The sequence below is a fragment of the Adiantum capillus-veneris genome, chromosome 4, assembly GCF_014529385.1.
Source record: "Adiantum capillus-veneris isolate H3 chromosome 4, ASM1452938v2, whole genome shotgun sequence".
NCBI lineage: Eukaryota > Viridiplantae > Streptophyta > Polypodiopsida > Polypodiales > Pteridaceae > Adiantum > Adiantum capillus-veneris.
This window is the reverse complement of record NC_140934.1, coordinates 92847604-92867901: the sequence shown is the minus strand read 5'-3', so window position 1 is coordinate 92867901 and position 20298 is coordinate 92847604. Positions and strand designations below refer to the sequence as shown.

The window sequence follows — 20298 nt, the reverse complement described above, 5'->3', positions numbered from 1 at the left end:
TTGAAGTTTGACAAAGAGTCCCCCCCTCCCTCCCAAAAAAAAAAAACTCGATCATGAACACAAAGCCACAACTTACTTCATGTACAACTTCTCAAATGTTTCTGCAACATGCCTCATGTAGTCTCCTCTATCAACACCGCTGGCTACCAATAGCTGATCTGCCATGAGCCCCACACCCTTATACAACCTCAATCCTCTACTCTCCAAGACGTCAAGACTCTAGATCCAATACATGTCCCACTTACCACAAGCGCTTGTTGAGCCACCTACTCCTCTACCACTGCCTGTCCGCCACCCTTGATCCCAACGAGCTCCATTTTTTCCTAGTTGCGGCCCTCCACACCGAGAGAGAGAGAGAGAGAGAGAGAGAGAGAGAGAGAGAGAGAGAGAGAGAGAGAGAGAGAGAGAGAGAGATCTGTCTCCACACTTTTTTTGTCATTTTTCGGCCAGTCAGTGGATGCTACAATGTTGAGAGCTCCAACGTGATCATCTAGGCTTTTTAGTTTTCCCAAGTTTTCACATCTCGAACTCCTGACATAGGCAAGTAAAAAGGGGTTCTGCAAGGGGACAAGTGGCATTGCCTGTTGCTAACTGCTCATGCACAAGGCGTGTCTCCGATTCAGTGTTTGGTAAAAATGTGTCTCAGCTTAATATCATGCCGGTTTCAATTTCAAAAATGTCAGTTGAGGGCAAGGAGAAAAGGAGAAATTCCGCCTCAAAATAGAGAAAAATAGTGTAAAAACATGCAAACTAAACCTAATTTTCTCTTGAAAAATTAAAGGAAGCAATTTTGTATGTTTGAAAAAATGATTTTTCCAGAACACTGATGTGATTGCATTGGAGGATGATCATTGCCAGTCGAGGGTATTGGCCTTGGTCTTGGAGTTAGCAATCCTTTGCTCATTTGGATCCTCCTTGGTGTTGCACACCTAATGTGGGCCCTTTGCCTCCCCCTAGAAATGATGACTTCGGTCTCTTATAATAGGGCTGCCTCCATGCATGTGCCTCCATTGCAGAACTGCCTCCATGCCATTTTGCTTCCATTTAGAGCCTGTTTACTTTGGAACGGCTAAATAGCCTTCCAGCTTTGTTTGCAAGTCAAGAAAATCGGTGGCTTCAAAGATAAATGCTTGATTTGACAGAGTGATGAGACAAATCTTGAGCACGTTCTTGCTAACCGAGAGGGCCTCAAAAGTCAACCATGTGAAACGCTATGCTCATTTCGAGGCTCTTAACTACCACGATTAGGTAGGTAGAGAGAGAAGAGCAGGCTCGTGATTGGACAGAAAGCAGGCTCGTTGGTACATGCGACCAGGCTCTAAGCATCTCACATGCTTCATTTTAATACTACAAACTAGACATGCAACCAGAGAGAGAGAGAGAGAGAGAGAGAGAGAGAGAGAGAGAGATTTCTTCCTAATGACGTGGTTTGAAACCCGTTAAATCGACTAATCTCAACTCTCAGCTATTAAGTTTAGGCAAATCTTATCCAATCTAATCATTGTTGGCAACAAGTCGTCATGTTGCATAGCAAGTTAGGAGAGAGAGAGAGAGAGAGAGAGAGAGAGAGACATTTTTCTTCCTACTAATGTGGTTTGAGACCCGTTAAACCGACTAATCTTGACTCTCATCTATTAAGTTTAGACAAACCTTATCCAATCCAATCATTGTTGGCAACAAGTCGTCATGTTGCATAGCAAGTTAGTAGAGAGAGAGAGAGAGAGAGAGAGAGAGAGAGAGAGAGAGAAGAAGAAGAAGAAGATCACAAGAGAACTAAAAACTTTAGCCGATGAACGTTGATTCTTGAACTCAAGGGCTTGCATGCTCACATACTTATACAAGGAGAAGGGGACATAACTTTTAATATCATAGAAACAATCACAGTGATCTCAAAGGTTAAGAGGGGGGAGAGAGAGAGAGAGAGAGAGAGAGAGAGATCATCCTTAAAGGTCAGATTGACCTATCGGACCGAGAACAACATGTAACATGCTTGAAGACTATGGATATAAGGGTAGCCACTGACAAGTTGAATGCATGAGGTGGCTAGGAGAGAAAGGTATGTAGGCGATGGTATGGGCTAAAATGTGGGTAAAGCAAAACAGGCTTGGGATATTGTGGCTGTCTTTATGCAAGTCACAATGAGGCTAAAATTGCATAATTGCGTAAAGTGCTAGAGTCAAAGATTATGCATGAGGAAGATGACATGGACACTTTCCTTGCTGGTGTCAAGGATATGAATGAGAAACTTATTTCTTTAGGTGAAGTCGTTTCTGACAGTTCCCTTATGCAGACTGTTCTTGATGATTTGCCAGATTCTTACTAGACTTTTGCTAGTATTTGGAGACTTATAACCCAAGGGAATCCAGAAGTTGTCGAGTTTGATGCATTATGTACATTTTTGTTGCAAGACTCACTTTCCAAGAAAAATAGGGTTAAACAACGTACTGTTGAAATAGTCCTTTATTGTTTCTCAAAGAAAAGGTGGTAATAGCAATGTATCCACTTCTCATTATTATTTTGTGAGTGGTAAATCACCTATTCCTAATGCTTCTGCTGACAGTAATTTGTATATCATTTTAATATGAGAAAATCATTTGGGTTGGTTAGATATTAGATTTTATGACATTACCTCTCTCTTGAAATCATAGTCGTCCTCGACTATGAGGTAGACCAGATAAAGCCTTGTCATTAGTCGATGTTTCTTAGCGGGTAGAGGATCCCTTTTTACCCTACGACATCATTCCAAGATAGATGACTAATCCATTTGGGGCTTGGGAGACGTAGCTGCGGCAAGCATGTCTGCTTTTGAGCCCATTTCATTCTCCCAAAGTAGAGTGGCAAATTCTTCTTGGTGTTTGAGAGACGTTGTCATCACAAACATGATTCTAAACATGCATACTACTTAAATTTGTGCACAATAAAAAGAGAATTAGTCTTATAAGACAAAAACATTGATCATTTAAAAGAAACACACAATGTACAAAATTCTCTAGCGAACAAGCATATTTTTCCTATAAACATCAATGGGATCTTGACCAATGTATATGGTTATTGTAGGCCCAAAATTTTTTGTTTGGATATACAATTAAGTACAAAAATTTTACAATTTTCTTATCCTATTGAACTATCATCGATGTTTCTATGCCTACACCTATCATTACCACTATAAATGCTTCCATCTTGCACACTTTGATTCTTTACTTTTATGTTCAGGCATAGAAAGCATCAAAAGCTTAAAAACCTATCTTCATAAGACAATTTGGAACAAACATATGAAATACAAAACTGCACCAATGAAAAGAGAAGCTTCCACAATGTGGCCTTTCATATCGCTTATAAACCTATCAAGTTGGTGCTAAATTGAGATTGTATGCTTATATTTGGAGTCTGGACCTAAGCTTCAAACGCACCATGTTGATTAAGTGAAATTTAGAAATTTGAAGACAACATTATCATAACTCAAAATGAGTCTGATTACGATAAAATGCAAAATCACTCCCTCCTTTCTGTTGTTTTCTCTTTAGGGTCTTAGGTGCCCCAAAACTCAAGGAACAAGAGTTACATAGTCATCACTCCATGAACGCACTCATACTTGCCTTATAGTTTGCAAAGTGTGAATTTTACTATTAAATCAACACAAAGAATTTTTCATAAATGGACCATAGCTTCCAATACATAGGTTTTCCAGTTATTAGAAGTATGAAACCACCTTTGTAACTACTCATGCAAGCTATGTAGAACTTTAAAGGTCATTAAGTTGTGTTTTAGGGTGATCTAATGTCAATTTCATGAGAATTGACAAAAAACAGCACATGTTTTTTGACTCAAGTTAGGTTTAGGAATGTAATTCAAACCACACTGTCACTAGCCCAACAAAAATCCGAGTTTCTTTTAGGTCATAATCTAGCTTTGTGGATATAGTACACTTTAGAAGCTAGTTGGCATGTCAAGCAACAATTCTTGGAAGTTACTGAGTTAAGAGGACACAAAAGTGTCCAAGGACATATAAGTGTCTTGTTACCAATCTAGTGCTATTGTCGTGTACAATCAAAAAAAATTAGTGAACAAAGTGGAATTATATTTTAGGGAAAACTACTCCATTGCTCATGCTCACAAGCACAACCCAGACAACATACTTATCATCGAAAGACACGACTAACCCGTAGGTGCACGGAGGTAATCTCGTTATCTTGTTAGGTTGAGACTAACCTACTCATATGCACTTAAATGATACATTACTTACTCACTTGTGACTAACCTCAACCCACTCTATCCCTTAATGCCCTTAACACCGTTTACACATCAGATTAACACTAAACTTACTAGTCACCATCCCCTCACTAGGATACGCCTACCTATAAGTCCAGTATCGTGATAGAGCAATAGGTCATAACCTAAGTTTATGAACATCTATGCATAGCTAATCTCGTCCTTGTTCTAGAAAGCACTTGAATGCTGATAACAGTTAACATATGCCATACTTACAAGCAAAACAAGGTCGAGGGAAGATTATTCGTGAAAAGCATGAAATCGTGAATGCTTGGCGTGGGCGCGTAGCTCTCAGCGAGGCTATCGCGGTGGTGTGGTTGCTTCGTGGATACGGCGAGGGAGATGCATGTAGCGAAGAGGATAAGATTCACACTCTCTCTCACACACACAATACTCGTACGACACAGCAAATGAGTAATAATAATGATTACTGTTCTCAAAAATGTGACCTAAGTGACCTTTATACTTAAGTCACTTTGGCTCAAAGGGGTTATTAAATATCCTACTCACTGTATTTACAAAGTGGAAACGCATCTGCGTCACAATCAAGTACACAATTACTCATAATCTGATCAAAAATAAAGACACCGTTGGTATTACACGGGAAGTTTGGAATCATTACAATTGTTGGGTCTCCAACACTCCCCCCCTCCTACTTCATGTCTACCATGACATGAACTTTGTCTTTGACTTCAGTGTTGTCTTTGTCACCGCTCTTTGTTGACTTGGTCCATGAATGTTTCGTATCTCATAGAGTCGCTAGCCATTAGGGGACCAAAAACCTGTGACTTGAACATGAAAAATCAAGTGTAAAATGCTTCTTCAGAAGTTTGTATATGATAGCTTGGCAAGAACATTAATCTCCAAAAGTAGGCATGCAAAACTTTTACTGTCGGAGGGGCACTTAAGTCGTATGATAATTCAGCTTTCGTTTGTCGTGTATTGATATACTCTAAAGTCCAGCTTTCGGTGAATGCTATTAGGCAGGCCAAAAATGTTCTACATATCCTGCAGAGCATTTTGCAGGACAGATCTGGAAAGCCACCAAAGTCAACAATGGCGCCCTCAAGGGTTTTCACCATGTACTGCCCGGATATTCTCTCTCTTTTGGCCGGTCCTTGCAAGAGCGGGTAGTTCAGCCAAGTGGAATTTCTAATCTAAAAGGCTTTGTGTTGGCTGTAGGTGAAAGTTCTTGGCGCTGGGAAAAATGTGGGATCTTCTCGTAATTCGTAGGACGCATTAACTAAGTGGATTAGATAATCTAGGTGATTGAGAAGCCACTGGCACCGCCATCTTGGTTGACTGTCGATTATTCTTGTGCAGTCCTCCTGTGATTGCAAGTTTCCTTCAAAAACTGGCACATATACTTCGTTTGCCAACTATTTTTGATGCTCCAAGTTCTCATACTGTAGAAGGGCATATGGCAGCATTGGTTATGTCCATTCCGCTCTTAATTCTGCTGCTGTCTTGCTTGCTTTGGAAAGAGCAATTCAGCAGCTCCCTTTCTCTCTTCATTGCATTCTTCCACATCTTGTCCACCTCTTTCTGCACTTGATTACTCAATTTCTGTTCTTCATAGCTCGTCAGGGAATCATCATCATCAAACATATTGCTTGGGCCTGCTTGGTCAACATTGCCTGCTTGTTCAGCTTGTTCAACATGTCCTGCTTGGGCAACATTTATCTGCTGGGCTCCTTGGACCTCTGGTATTTCTTCTGAATCTTCTTCTCCTCCATAGAGGTCTGCCAAGTTTGTCGAGTCAGTGGCCCCTTCCGTTGTGTGCACTTTTACTTGTCTTGGAGGTTGATTTGCAGCTGCTTGTAATGCTGTAATCTGAGCTACCATTCTCTGATGTTCATCTCTTAATGTCTGTAGCTCAGCTTCTTTCTTTGCATCTGTTGCTTCCAACTCTTTGACCTTCTTCTGTAAATCCTCGTTTTCATCCATGATTGACATAACTGCCAATCCTTCTATTTCCAGGTCATGCCTTGGTTGCTCTTGTTGTTGGCTTTGCAGCTCTATCAGCTGTTTCTTCAAGTCCTCCTTGGATCTAATAGCACTTTTTGCTATCATCAATCTCCGCTTTCCAAGCCTTACCTTTTCTAATTCAGCTTGCCTTTCAGCTTCTTTTTGCTCTTGAGGATTTCGTTTCTCTCTCTGTACTCTTTCCAGCTTACGTCCTCCAATCATGTTGGTAGGAGGAGGTACTCTTCTTTCTTGTTGATCTCCAAGCTCTTCTCTCAATACCAGCCAATCATTTTGTTGGGGAGCTGGTTGTAACTGATCCTTGGCTCCTAGGGCATGATATATCAGCCTGGTGAGAACATCTCCTCCTGCAATGTACTTTGGTGATTATTCACGCAGTTTTGACACCATTTCAAACAAGTAAGTTGCATGGTCTATGAAAGTACCATGTTCTGTCCCCATAACCCAAGTCATAGTGGTGGTTATTGCCCCATGTGGTGTGGTGTACCTGGGTGGTCTCTTGCTCTAACACAGTAAACACTGGATGCATATTTGTGTCACCACTCTTACCTATGGGTTCACTATATCTTCGGAAGATGGTAAGGAGGTTGATCTGAGGTATACTGTGATATTCTTTCTTCTCTCATTCATGTTGACTCCATGTGAAGTCACTTTTTGGGCTTCAGCTATGATCTCCTTGGTAATCCATATCTCCATCATCTCATCATCCAATACAGAGACTCTGCAAGTGCCGTTCTCTTGGATGGTCTCAATTAGCTATCGTACTCTCTTGAAGTCCACTGCTACTCGTGGAAGGGATACAAAATCCCATAGTCCAACTTTTTGTAGCCAAGACCTTTGAGGTGACCTCTTCAAGTAATATTCCGCTTCTTTGGCGATCATGACTGTCTCTATCAAATTGCCTTTGTCATCTAGATAGGACCCTTGATAAAGCTGGAATGATGCAGCTTGTTGTACTTCTGCTGGTAACCAGGTGGCTGCTAGCTTCAATGATTCTGGCAAAATAGTGTATGGATCAGCGTCATCAAAATGATTTTCTTTCCTTTTCTCTTGCCCGGAGAAGCTTCCATAGATCCTGTATTCACAAGCAGTTATTAGGGCAAAGGCACAGTACTCTTTTCTCAACTATTGCATCTAGATGAGCCAATTAGTTCCCAAGATGAGTTAGTAATAAATGTCAGCAGATTGCATAGTCACTGTGGTGTCTGATCCAGAACAGCTCCAAAAATAATGCTTATAATGATGAAAATATGCTCAATTGCCCTGAAACTTTTTGTAGGGCTTGTACATATGGTAACTGAGGCCTTCATGCTGAGAAATCCTTGAAAAATGGTCAATCTGTCATTCTGCTTGCTCTATCGCGATACAGCAAGGGAATTCTATCTGAGGCTTCTTTTTGGATCTGTGGCTATACCATCTGGTTCCCCCATCCTTGGACATGATGTAGTAGGTTTTCCATCATCAATGGATGTTACTTAGCCCCTCATAGAGCACACTTACACTTTTCAAAGAATCTTCTGAGGAGATGTGAGTCTATCTCATTCAATTTTTGTTGGTTTGGGCCCAAACTTGGTGGGTAGGCTTATTTTAGCATGCTAAAGATAACTGTAATGTCCAGTTTGTCTCTAACTGCTCCTAATAGTATCTTACTCTGCTTGCTCTATCGCGATAGAGCAAAAGTTAGCCCAATTATGGCCAATTTCACATCTGTAGCCATTGGGTTGTCTTCCTCTAGCTGCTGTAAAGTTATTTTGTCTCTCAGCTGTAGTTTCGACCTTGCCTTCACTTGATATCCACATGTTCTGCTCTTGACCTGTCTGATGAGTCTATCTGCTCCAGTGGTATGGGTTCTATTTTCTCCCAAGAGTTGTTTACCAACACTAAATACGTCAAGGAACCTACTTATGAGCTGAGATTTGAAAAGGGTCCCCCTTAGATAGAGTTAGTTGCTCTATCGCAATAGAGCAAGAGTTGTATCAAGATAGAGTATTTTATGCACTTTAATGAGCTATATGGGGTTAATATGCCTTGTTAAGACTCAAATATGAGGTCACAATTAAGTTTTGGTGCAGTTTAGTCTCTGAGTTGCTCTATCGCGATAGAGCAAGAAAGTTGTCATTTTTTTTTTGTTTTTGACCCATTTGTTAGCTCCCCATGTGTTAATAGGCTCTCCTAGATACACACATTAAGTTTTAGTCAATTTTGAAAGGTGTACTCCCTGCTTTGTAGCAGTTAGTCATTCTAGAGTTGGAGTAGACCCCTAGGTGATTGCCGCCATAATTGTTGGTCATTGTATGACTCAGGCTGGCTTCTAGCCTCCTTGGACATTCTGTTGGAGTAGTTGGTTGTTCTTCTGGTGCTTACATCACCGAGAACGACCATTTGAACATTTTTCTGGCCTGATGATGGTGTTTGCCCTTGTGGATGTACCTTTTCTTGAGTAGTATCTTGTAGTCGACATCCTTAGGATGTGCCCTGTCAAATTCCGTGTCATTTGGTCACTTGGTTGGCACATGAGAGCTTCATGACACTTTGCGTAGTTTTCGTTAGGTCAAGGACTTAGGTCCGGTTTGGACTACCTATTTTGTGGTCTAACCACTTGGTTGGTTTGTAGAATCCATTAGCTTCCTACCTGTGAGTTTTGGTTCACTTCTTATCACTTTGGTCAGCTGCACTTCTGCAGGCCCTGTGGAATTAGGGTTTTTTGAGAGGCATCTTTTGCACTACCCGAGGTCATAGACTCGTTACCTAAGCTATAGGCATTGTGCCTTCCAATTTTGGTGTGATTTGGTGGCCTCTAGGTCTACCTAGCAGCTATTTTGTGTTGGGTCTGCATGTGTTGTGATGGTGCTGTTGGCGAGGTTTCGCGACTGAACTGAGTAAACAACACTTAGGAGTAGTATTGACAAGCATACCTCTCATGTCTGATACCGTATGGATGAGTGTGCGCGAGGTGTGGGCTCCTGGAAGTCTCTGCAAGCTCGTGGCTAGCTGTCTTCCACAATGTCACAAGTCACAAATGAGAAGGTGAAGCTTACCTATATGTGTTTGGGGCCCCGATATGAAATTTGTTCATCTTTCACTTGCAGCCATAACTTTTTACGAGATGCGGTTTAGGGTCGCAAATTTCCTGATTTGGACTCCGTTTGCTCCATTCCGCCAATATTCACACTTTGCTCTTTTCAAAGGTCGGGCCCGCATGACGGTGGCCAACTTTTCCTAGTCACCTTTGTGCTCCATATTTTTTCTATGCATTCTTTACCCTGCTCTGCTTAGGCGTCTCTTCTGTTGCGTTTTCATCTGGATTATGGATTTTTTTCTATATTTTTTGCTAGAAAATATCTCAAAACAATCAAATAAATCCCAAATCAACCCAAAAATAATAATTCTACCCTAGAAAAATACCAATAAAGAGTGTTACACTCTGCTACTTACTTTTCTCTCTTTTATGTACACTCTTGATGTCAATCGTCATCCTTGGCCTATTTTTGCTGTTTTTTATGATTTTTTGGCCAATTTTGACTCAAATTACTCATAGTAGTATAAATTTACAGTATATACACATCCCTAGGGGCTCATATATCATCATTTGGTCCCCAATTCTGATTATCTATGAGGGCATATTTTTTCCCCCAAAAATTGCACAATAAAACGCAAAATTGGTTGAAACGTCAATCATAAACATTGCGCTCTAATATTTTTACTCATATGACATGGGTACGCATTAAGAATGCCTCCCCCCCTCCTTGTTGTCCTCCCGGATGACAGGGTATCGTCAAGGGTATGTGATGTGCATGGGCATAAACACGTGATAATGCAGGCCTTGTATTGCAGCCCTATATGCATGCACAATCAATGCATTGAAAAGACTTTATGCGGTGCAAGAGGAAGGTATAAGCGATATGCTTATTGGCATTTGTCGGTGAGGCTTCCTGTTGCTACCTGAGTTTGTTGGTAGATTTTCTTGGCGATAAGAAGTTGTAATTCTGCCGCAATTTGTTTGATGGTCTTCAGAGGTTTTGTTGGGCTTCTTTGGGCATCCGTTAAGGTTGATATGACAGATGTTGTATTTGTTGTTTGTTGTTGACCTTCTTTGCATTTCCAGATCTCTTGTATAGCCTTATTGTTGCGGATAGCCTGGTGTGGTATCTGTGGTTTCGGCCTAGGTATGGTGATGACCTGTTTGTTATTTGCATTGATAGTCAACTGTTCTTTGTTCTTCTTGGGCATCCAAATATGTTCTGTGTATCTGGTTTGATAAGGTGCTTTTGGGCGCCATATCAGCCAAATCTGCGGTGAATTACTTTTGGATGTGCTTGTCAATCGAGACTGTGTTGGCCTAGGTTCTTCTAGCTCTTCTCTTTCCACTTTCTTTGCCAAAATCAAGCTATCTTTCCGGATCCACACTTGATATTTGCTACCTTGATGGAATTGTGCTCAAGATAGATCTTTAGATCGCACCCACACTTGCCTGGTTCTCTACATGATTGTTGGTTTTTGATAAAATGTTTCTTGCCAATCATTGTCTCCACATTTACACATACTCATCATAGGACAAGAATGGATCTGAAAAATTGTCATTCTTAAATAGTGCTTCATTTGTATCCAAATCAATGGACACTCTATTGTCCTTCATCCATGGGACTGCTAGCATACATGGCGTTGTTGATCTCTTGTCACGTGACACATCCCAACCCTATGTGTCCGTGGACAAGCTACACCACAGCAGGGTTCAGTCAGTTCAGTCAAGTCTAGATTAGCAGTGATCTGGCACTTTTGTGAGTCTATTCGTAGACCGTGCATGCCTAGTCACTTAGCATAGATGCATATCCTCCGGTTGCACACAGCATGATCATCGGAATTCCCATCAGAATCCATTAGCATCAGTTAGGGGAATTTTCCAGTGCATTTAGCCTATTTTCCTATTTATTGGTATTTTCACTTATTATTTTTAAGTGACTTTCCAACAAAAGTAGGTAGGGCAATTTTGCTAAGTTAATATAGAAGAAAACCCAAGTTAGCACTTTCTGGAGAAGAGGCAGCAGGAGCTTCCCGCTCAACAGGCAACTTCTCAGCAGTACCCCCCAGCACCCCCAGCGTTTTTGGACCTCCATCCTCGCGGGCAGTTCCCAGCACTTGGCGCTTCCTTCCATTGCAAAGTCGCCACCATTACCCTCAGCATCCTAGCAACTGCAGATCCCCATCATCGCCGGAAATCTCAGCTTTGCTAGCGTTTTTCCATTGCTGCCATTTCGGCGTTTTTGGTCTCCACAGCCCAGCGTTTTGGCAAGGGAAAGGGCAGCCCCAACGTTAGTGATTTTCAGCCAAACCCACATCAGATCCACAGCATTTCCAGCCCTAGGATACAATAGCAGATTTCATCCCAAGTTGGTTGCCGATGTTCCCCCATTTTCAGCCATAAAAACGCAGCCAAAACAATCATTTTCAGCCACCGAAACAGTCCCGAAATTCAGCGATTAGAAGATCTCAGATTTCAGCCACCAAGTCGTCGTCGTCATCGGCATAGTCCCATTGCATCAGTCCATTGCATACGCATTGTACACCTTTGTGCAATCAAAGTAGACCACTCTCGCCGACGAGAGTGAGGCCTTCGGAGGAGGGTTTTACAACCTCTCGGGTGTCGTATCTCTTCTCTCTCCTTCTCTCAGTCTCATTCACTTGCACGCACAATATCCACTCACTTTGTTCGTGATCATAGCACTCTCCATAAAGACGGAAGGCTCTCTCCTTCCCTAAGAACTAAAAGGAACCTTGAGCAATAAAGATCACTAATCTTGAGAAAATACAACATTCATTCCGCTGCACCTTACATTGGTATCAGAGCTTTGGAAGTGTTCTGCATTACTCAAGGAAAGAACCACAAGAAATTTTTTTGCTTGTTGCGATCGCACGAACCCAAGTTTACTTGGGCGTGGCGATTCCTAATCGTGTTTTGTTGAAGAGTGACAGGAATCCCAAAAAAGAAGGGCTTGTCCAACCTCCCCTTGTGTCTCTTTTCACTCATTGAGAGCGGACCGTGCACTTAGCGGCCGGCCAATCGACATGAGGTGGGAAAAAGCAACTTTGGTGTGAGGGCAAGGCCACCAAGGGGTGCGCCCGTAGAAAAGGGTAGAACTCGGGTGAAGAGAAGATCCTTCTCCAACGCGATTTGCAAGCGAAAGAAAAACCTCAAGAACCTCAAGAACCCAAGACCCCAAGAACCCAAGTTCCTCGTGAACTTAAGAACCCAGACCACAAGAACCCACAAGAACCCACGACTTCAGAATGATCATCACTCGAAGCGGAATGGATACTTCGCTTGGAGGTGATGAGCATGAGAGAGACGAAGAAGAATTTTCCCCACCAGGAGGTTTTTTTGACCCTTCCCCATCTACGACACTGATTGCACTAACTCCAATGGAGGAGTTGAAATTGTTGTTTATGGAACAGAATTTACAACGCAAAGCAAGAAATGCCGCAAGAATGGCAGCCATAGCGCGTGAGCGTGAGCAAGCGCGCTTGGAAGCCAAAGAACGACAAGCCACATTGGATCGTGAATTCAAAGAAAGAAAAGCAGAAATGGAACGTAGACAAGCAAAGACCCAAGCAAGACAAGCAGAATTTTATCGCGAGAACAAAGCACGACTGCAAGAGATGTTGCGACTCTTTTCTCAAGTGCAAGCACCGATGCAAGAGATTCGGGAAAAGGAGACTCTCTCAGTCTCTTCTTCTCCATCGCATGATACACAGGATTTGCATGATTGTATGAAGCATGATGATGTTTTGAACGACAATGATAAGCACAATGATTTGCATGATGATGAGAAGCACGATGATTTGATTGACAATGACTTGCATGATGATTTGAATGACAATGATAAGCATGATGATTTAGATGCCAATGATTTGCATAATGATTTGGATGACATGACAAGCATGATGATTTGCATGATCAAGATGTGATTTCTCACAAGTATGATGAGTTGCATGAAGATGATGTGATTGTTCACAAGGATGATGTGTTAGTGGATGCTTTTCCTAGCGAAACTAACCTCGTTGTAAAATCACGAAGATCCGATCTTGGCTTCGAGTCGAGGTCCAAAGAACCCCCACAGGACGATTCGATCATTCAGAAAGAACCAATCTTGGCTCTCGAGCCTAGGTCCACAGAACCCGCACAGGAAGTATTATGTGTTCGCATGATTGATACGCACGCATTGTTCGAATGTTTCATTCGTGATCGTTTCCTGTATTTTAGTCAGCATCGTTATGTGATCCCTTTTCCTAGGCATGACATATTGTATGTTGAGCACGTTTCTCTCATGGATGAACACGAATGTATGCGGATTGTTCATGAAAAGCTGAAAAGTATGTATGTAAGGAAGTCACATTCCATGTCTCTTCCTTGGCATGACACAGTTTCCGAACGAGCACATGATTGTATGAGCACCAAGCATAGGCATTTCCATTGTGATTTGCCACAGTTGATTGATTTTGATCAAACAGAAACGATTCGATCGCATTGTTGCATGTGTTTGATGAACGGGTTGTCACTCCGTCTCTATGTTCATCTACATTGCATACACAGTCTTTAGAGACGACACGATTTTTTTCTTTCACTTTACATGAAATGGGTATGTTCATGGTTTTGTGTTGGAGATTGTTTCAGGAATTTTCAGCCATGGAGATTCTTGAAGACGAAAGAAGCAGGACTCTACACGAAGTTGAAGCAAGAAAGGAGATTCAGAAGACTGTGTCGCTTTCGGCGCGGCCCAAAGAAGCAAGCATTGCAGACATTTATGAAGTTCAAGTACCGCGCGACCCACACATCAGAGTGGGCCGGCGAAGAGTCCGTTCCAGGATTCCGGATGCTGTTCGCGATCTCCCTCAACGCCATACAGTTCGGTACCAGTACCTCACTTTGAAAAGGAGGGGATGTCAAGGGACACATCCCAACCCTATGTGTCCGTGGACAAGCTACACCACAGCAGAGTTCAGTTAGTTCAGTCAAGTCTAGATTAGCAGTGATTTGGCACTTTTGTGAGTCTATTCGTAGACCATGCATGCCTAATCACTTAGCATAGATGCATATCCTCCGGTTGCACACAGCATGATCATCGGAATTCCCATCAGAATCCATTAGCATCAGTTAGGGAAATTTTCCAGTGCATTTAGCCTATTTTCCTATTTACTGGTATTTTCACTTATTATTTTTAAGTGACTTTCCAACAAAAGTAGGTAGGGCAATTTTGCTAAGTTAATATATAAGAAAACCCAAGTTAGCACTTTCTGGAGAAGAGGCAGCAGGAGCTTCCCGGTCAATAGGCAACTTCTCAGCAGTACACCCCAGCACCCCCAACGTTTTTGGACCTCCATCCTCGCAGGCAGTTCCCAGCACTTGGCGCTTCCTTCCATTGCAAAGTCGCCACCATTACCCTCAGCATCCTAGCAACTGCAGATCCCCATCATCGCCGGAAATCTCAGCTTTGCTAGCGTTTTTCCATTGCTGCCATTTCGGCGTTTTTGGTCTCCACAGCCCAGCGTTTTGGCAAGGGAAAGGGCAGCCCCAACGTTAGTGATTTTCAGCCAAACCCACATCAGATCCACAGCATTTCCAGCCCTAGGATACAATAGCAGATTTCATCCCAAGTTGGTTGCCGATGTTCCCCCATTTTCAGCCATAAAAACGCAGCCAAAACAATCATTTTCAGCCACCGAAACAGTCCCGAAGTTCAGCGATTAGAAGATCTCAGATTTCAGCCACCAAGTCGTCGTCGTCATCGGCATAGTCCCATTGCATCAATCCATTGCATACGCATTGTACACCTTTGTGCAATCAAAGTAGACCGAGGCCTTCGGAGGAGGGTTTTACAACCTCTCGGGTGTCGTATCTCTTCTCTCTCCTTCTCTCAGTCTCGTTCACTTGCACGCACAATATCCACTCACTTTGTTCGTGATCATAGCACTCTCCATAAAGACAGAAGGCTCTCTCCTTCCCTAAGAACTAAAAGGAACCTTGAGCAATAAAGATCACTAATCTTGAGAAAATACAACATTCATTCCGCTGCACCTTACATCTGTTAGGTTGCATCACTGGACATTTATGAGTGTACACATGCTCGTACTGGAAGTGATAATATAGTAGACCATAGGGTGGTTACTTCATCACCTGATGCTACCTTTAACCTGTGTGTTTGTGTTAATTGGATCATCAGCCCAAGCTTTTGGTATAACTCAAAACTGATGACACTTAGTTTTGCACCTGTATGAAGTAACGCGTAGGTTTCCACACCTTCTAGACGTGCATATGCTTTAATGTAAGGACTACACCAACTTTGTTCCAAAGTTTCTATGGTAGTCCCATCCTTTTCCATAAGGTCTGTAATCATCCTTGCTATCTCCTCACTTTGTGTATCCGCTTCGATTGTTTGAATGGAAGGAAGAGGATATTCCTGTGTCACCTGTTTCTTGGTTGTAATTGGTGTGACCATGTTCACCGTTCGCAAGAATGGTTTTCGTTTTGCGATGCGCTCCTTGGCTTCTTGTTGTGCTTGTTCACGAACTCGCTCTTGTTCCTCTCTGTTAGCTTTGCCATAACGTAATTGAAACAACATTTCAGGAGTCAGAGGTAAATGGTATTTTTTGAGGCAACAACCGCTAATCCAATTTGGCATTTCTTTTCCATCTAATGTAGACACTTTTACTGCTCCACTAGAGGAGATGTCATGAATTAAATATGGTCCCATTTCCCTCTTCTTAAGTTTCTTTGCATGATGTTTAAGGGTGTATACTAAGACGTAATCCCCAGGTTTAGAGTCCTTGTTTCTGACATGCTTGTCAAAAAACTCCTTTTGTTGTCTCTTCTTGGCAAAAATGGTTGCTACTGCATTCAGTCGCAACTCGTCTAATTTTTCTAGGTCATCAAGTCGCTCAGAGAGTTCATGACCTATCCATTCTAACTGTTTAGCTACTCTTAATGTTGGTATCAAGAATTCAATGGGCAATATTACATTCAACCCATACACCATGTTAAACGGTGTAGCGTTAAGTGTTGTTTTATATGCAGCATGATATACCCATAATGTTGAATGTAGCATTTGATCCTAATCGGTTCTTGTTTCGCTAACTAGTTTAGTCAAAATTGTGCATAGTGTTTTGTTTGTTGCTTTGGCTTGGCCATTAGCTTGTGGATGGTAGGGTACAGATTTGCAATGAAGTACCATAAACTCATTTAAGAGATGTTTGATAACCTCATTTACAAAATGTGTCCCTCGATCACTTACTATTTCTATAGGTAGGCCATAGCGTATAAACACATTCATACAAGAATTGTGCCGTGGTTCATGCATCTGCCTTTATCGTGGCTTTAGCTTCAACCCATTTTGTCAAATAATCAGTAGCCACTATGATGTATTGTGCGTGAGAGCAATAAGCTGGTGGAGAAATAGGACCTACAAAATTCAATCCCCATTTTGCAAATGCCCCAGCACTCACCATTGGTCGTAAAGGCATTTCATCTCTTTTAACTGGCACTTTAGTGAGCGGACAATTGTCACACCTCTTCACAAACTCTTTCGCATCTTGAATCATTGTTGGCCACCAAATTCCTATTGTCAATATAATTTTAACCGTTTTGTCCGCAGAACAATGTCCCCCTGTAATGCCTGTCCTCCTGTAATGCATGCATGGGCTTGCTCTAACAAGGGAAAATAATCATTTTCATGAGCAACTAGCCTTAGTTGGTCATCCAGTCCTCTTCTATATAATTGGTCACTTATTAAAGCATATCTGTTTGCTTCAATTTGTAAAGCCTTTCGCCTGGCTTTAGACCAATCACCTCGTAGTTCTCTATTTGCCAAATATTCTACAATGGCATGACTCCATTCCGTTGCTATTGTTACTTGGTATAATGTGGCATGATCCACAGTGGTGTTGGCCATGCAAAAATTGCATTTCTTTATGTAATTTGCTACATCACCTGCCATTTCAGGCCAATACACTCCAAGTCTTTGTAATTGTCCATAAGTTATTTTATTTCCACAATGAAAACCCCCTGCTTGTGTATGTGACTCCTCTAGATAGGCGTCGTATTCGACAGGTCCTATACACAAACGCAGAATTCCATCGTTACCAATGTGGTACATCCTTCCGGCAAGTATAGTAAAATTCCTTGCTTGTCTAATGTCTTCCACCGTGTGTCGTTCTTCAAGGTTCATTCCATATGTTAACAAGGGAATGATCTGTTATGACCACCTTGGCACCATTTCTATGTTTAATAGGTATGCATCTGGGAGATCGTCATCTACACCAATAGCTTCTTCGCCATGTAGTAACCTAGAAAGGTGATCTGCTCTTTGATTAGTTTTCCCTTTCTTCACTACCGCTGTAAAGTCAAACTCAAGCAGCACAATGAACCATCTTACAATGAGTCCAGTATTGCAAGGTTTGTTTACTAAATACAAAAGTGCTTGATGATCCAAAAGGAATGTGAACTTGTTTGCAAGCAAGTAATAACGAAATTTCTTTACTGCATAAATCATACCTAATCTTTCTCATCCTGTGGTGGTATAATTCTTTTCTGCATTGTTGAATTTCCTACTAGCATAGCTGAGAGGGAAAGCTGTGTTACCCTCACCAGGTTGTGCTAATATACACCATATCGCAAATGCTGAAGCGTCAACATGTCACAAAGTGATGGCGTGTCTGCCCGAGAGCATGCGGGAAACCCTAACCCTGACTGCTGCTGAAAACCCTACTTCTGCAAACCCTAAAATCTGCTAGAAACCCTAACCCTAACCCTAGCAGCAAGCCAAAAATCCAAAAATTGCGCTGGCTGAAATTGCATCAATTTTGCTTTATTTTCCTACGCATGGGGGGGAGAGAGAGAGAGAGAGAGAGAGAGAGAGAGAGAGAGAGAGAGAGAGCACTATTGCTTTATTTTTTATTAAAAGCTCAAGAGAGAGCTTGTGTGAGAGAGAGAGAAAACCTAGCTTTTGATTGGAAGCTTTTGGGGCTCTGCTTTTGGCAACCCTTGTAATCTAAATAAGCGGTGAGGGCACACACTCTGCAGAGCATATGGACGCAGAGTCTGAGAGTGAAACCCTAACCGCTCTCTTGTACTTTGAACATTGATTAATACATAAAGAAATACCGAAAGGGGCGCCAGTCTTTGGGGCCAATATCTCTAGGCACGGAACTCCACCGGGCCAGTGCAAATCTATTGTAATCTGTGAATTGTTTTGAAGTAGTTATTTGGTGTTGTCGTGATTGATTCTTGACTTGGAGTGTCCAAGTCTGTTACAGTGGTGGTATCAGAGCACGGCCGATTTCTCTTCTACGGGAAATCCGATCCCCAATTTTTTTTTTCCGCGGCACCTATGGCTTCACGCAAGGATCAATCGACTCCCTCTGCATCCGAAGATGCGGGTAGGATCACAACGAAGATTCCGGCAAAGATTATGGCCCACCTCGGCCTACTCAGACGGAGCAACGAGAGATGAAGCATCGTCAATTGATCGGCGATGCAACAAAGATGATGCTCAGTTTTGCGAAGGACCCGAAATTAACAAAATATATGAGCGAGACTTCTTTTCAGGAAGTGCATGCACAGTGGCAGAAAACCACCACACCACCCCCGAAATCCGCTCTCAAGAAACCTTTTGCTCACAAGCAATATTCAAAGAAGGAATTAGAAGAGGTGGTTGATGCACGAATTGCTCAGCTTTTTGACGCGCAGAAGAAAGCTAAAAAGCACGACAAAAAGCAGAAGAAAGCACTAACTTCCCGGGTTATTTGGGTCGTCAATCGACTTTTGACAAAGCAAAGAAACACAAGAAGCGTGTTCGCTTTGAAGGAGTACCCAGTTCTTCTTCTTCTTCTTCTTCTTCTTCTTCTTCTTCTTCTTCTTCTGACAGTTCTTCTAGCTCTTCAGATTCGAGCGAAGAAGACAGAAAAGGCAAGAAACGAAGCAAGAAACAACGCTTCGGAAAGGGCAAGAATAAGGCAAAGAAGTCTAAATTTGGCCCTGTGAGTGACAATTCTACACAGGACTCGTCTACAATTAGTTCAGACTTTGATGACAGCAAATTTTATGCGAACAAGAAGAATTTTTATAAAGCCAACCAGTATGACTTTCTGGAAGATAAAAGCAAGAAAGTCCAAGAATTTAAGGAAGGTGGACAGTCGATCAATTTTAACACTTTTTCAAGATACAAAGATGCTTCGAAGGCTGTCTTTTATACAGCAGTTTGGCATCGCTTTCGCGGGAGGACACTACTCAGAGCACTTCAAGATTCGAAGAGCTGCCTCTTATTTTACGGGGAATGCTCGAACTTGGTGGTCCACGCTTCTTTTAAACAAGACTGCGCCAGTTAAATGGCTGAAATTTAAGAAGCTTTTTATTTCTTCTTAATTGACTCAAGAGTATAAACACGATATACGAGCTGCTTGGAACCATCTTCGGATGACCAAGCGAGATACAGTGGATGCTTATTGCAAGAGATTCTGGAGCTCTTTTCTACCCGCCTCTTCATTCAAGAAGATCTCGTTCAGAGAACAGATTGAGCAATTAACCTTGGGTCTACCTACAGAGATCCGAGATCAGTGCTTGGAACAAAAGTCAACTTCTATTCAGGAGTTGATGAGTCATGCGAAGCGGGGTTTTGCCATTCACTCTGGCAGTCTGACCTACCCCACCGATGAGGTCATGACACAACGAGCCGACCAGACTTCAACGAATGAAAGTAGAAAGAGAAAGAGCAACCCAGAAAAGAAGGATGCACGACCCAAGCTTACTCCTGAGGAGAGAACTCGCTTCATCAGGGAGGGGAAGTGCTTTGGATGCGGGGAACATGGACATATCTCCGCGAAGTGCCCTAACAAGGCACCGAATGAACAAGATGTAGAAAGGCCAGAAAGTTCTAAAGCAGCTGAGAGACATGGCAAAAAAGGCAGATAAAATCCAGAACTGGTACCACATGGCGTGGGATCTGAACTATATCAAATGAATGAAAGTACAAACAAGAATCAGGCAAAGTGAAGGAT

General features: G+C 42.2%; 1 protein-coding gene across 2 annotated transcripts in view; it reads right to left on the bottom strand.

Moving 5' to 3' along the window:
• Positions 1–4680: 4680 nt before the first annotated feature.
• LOC147459603 (uncharacterized) overlaps positions 4681–20298 on the bottom strand; it is a 35776-nt gene continuing 20158 nt past the window's right edge. The window contains exons 3-4 of one of the 2 annotated variants that reach the window (XM_086510825.1): positions 6681–7330; positions 4681–6602 (exon numbers count right to left, since the gene is read on the bottom strand). In XM_086510825.1, coding sequence (XP_086366951.1) covers positions 5671–6602; positions 6681–6708 — 960 coding nt within the window. In that variant the 5' untranslated portion in view covers positions 6709–7330 and the 3' untranslated portion in view covers positions 4681–5670. The remainder of the gene's footprint in view (positions 6603–6680; positions 7331–20298) is intronic. The other variant, XM_086510826.1, reaches the window with a different exon arrangement.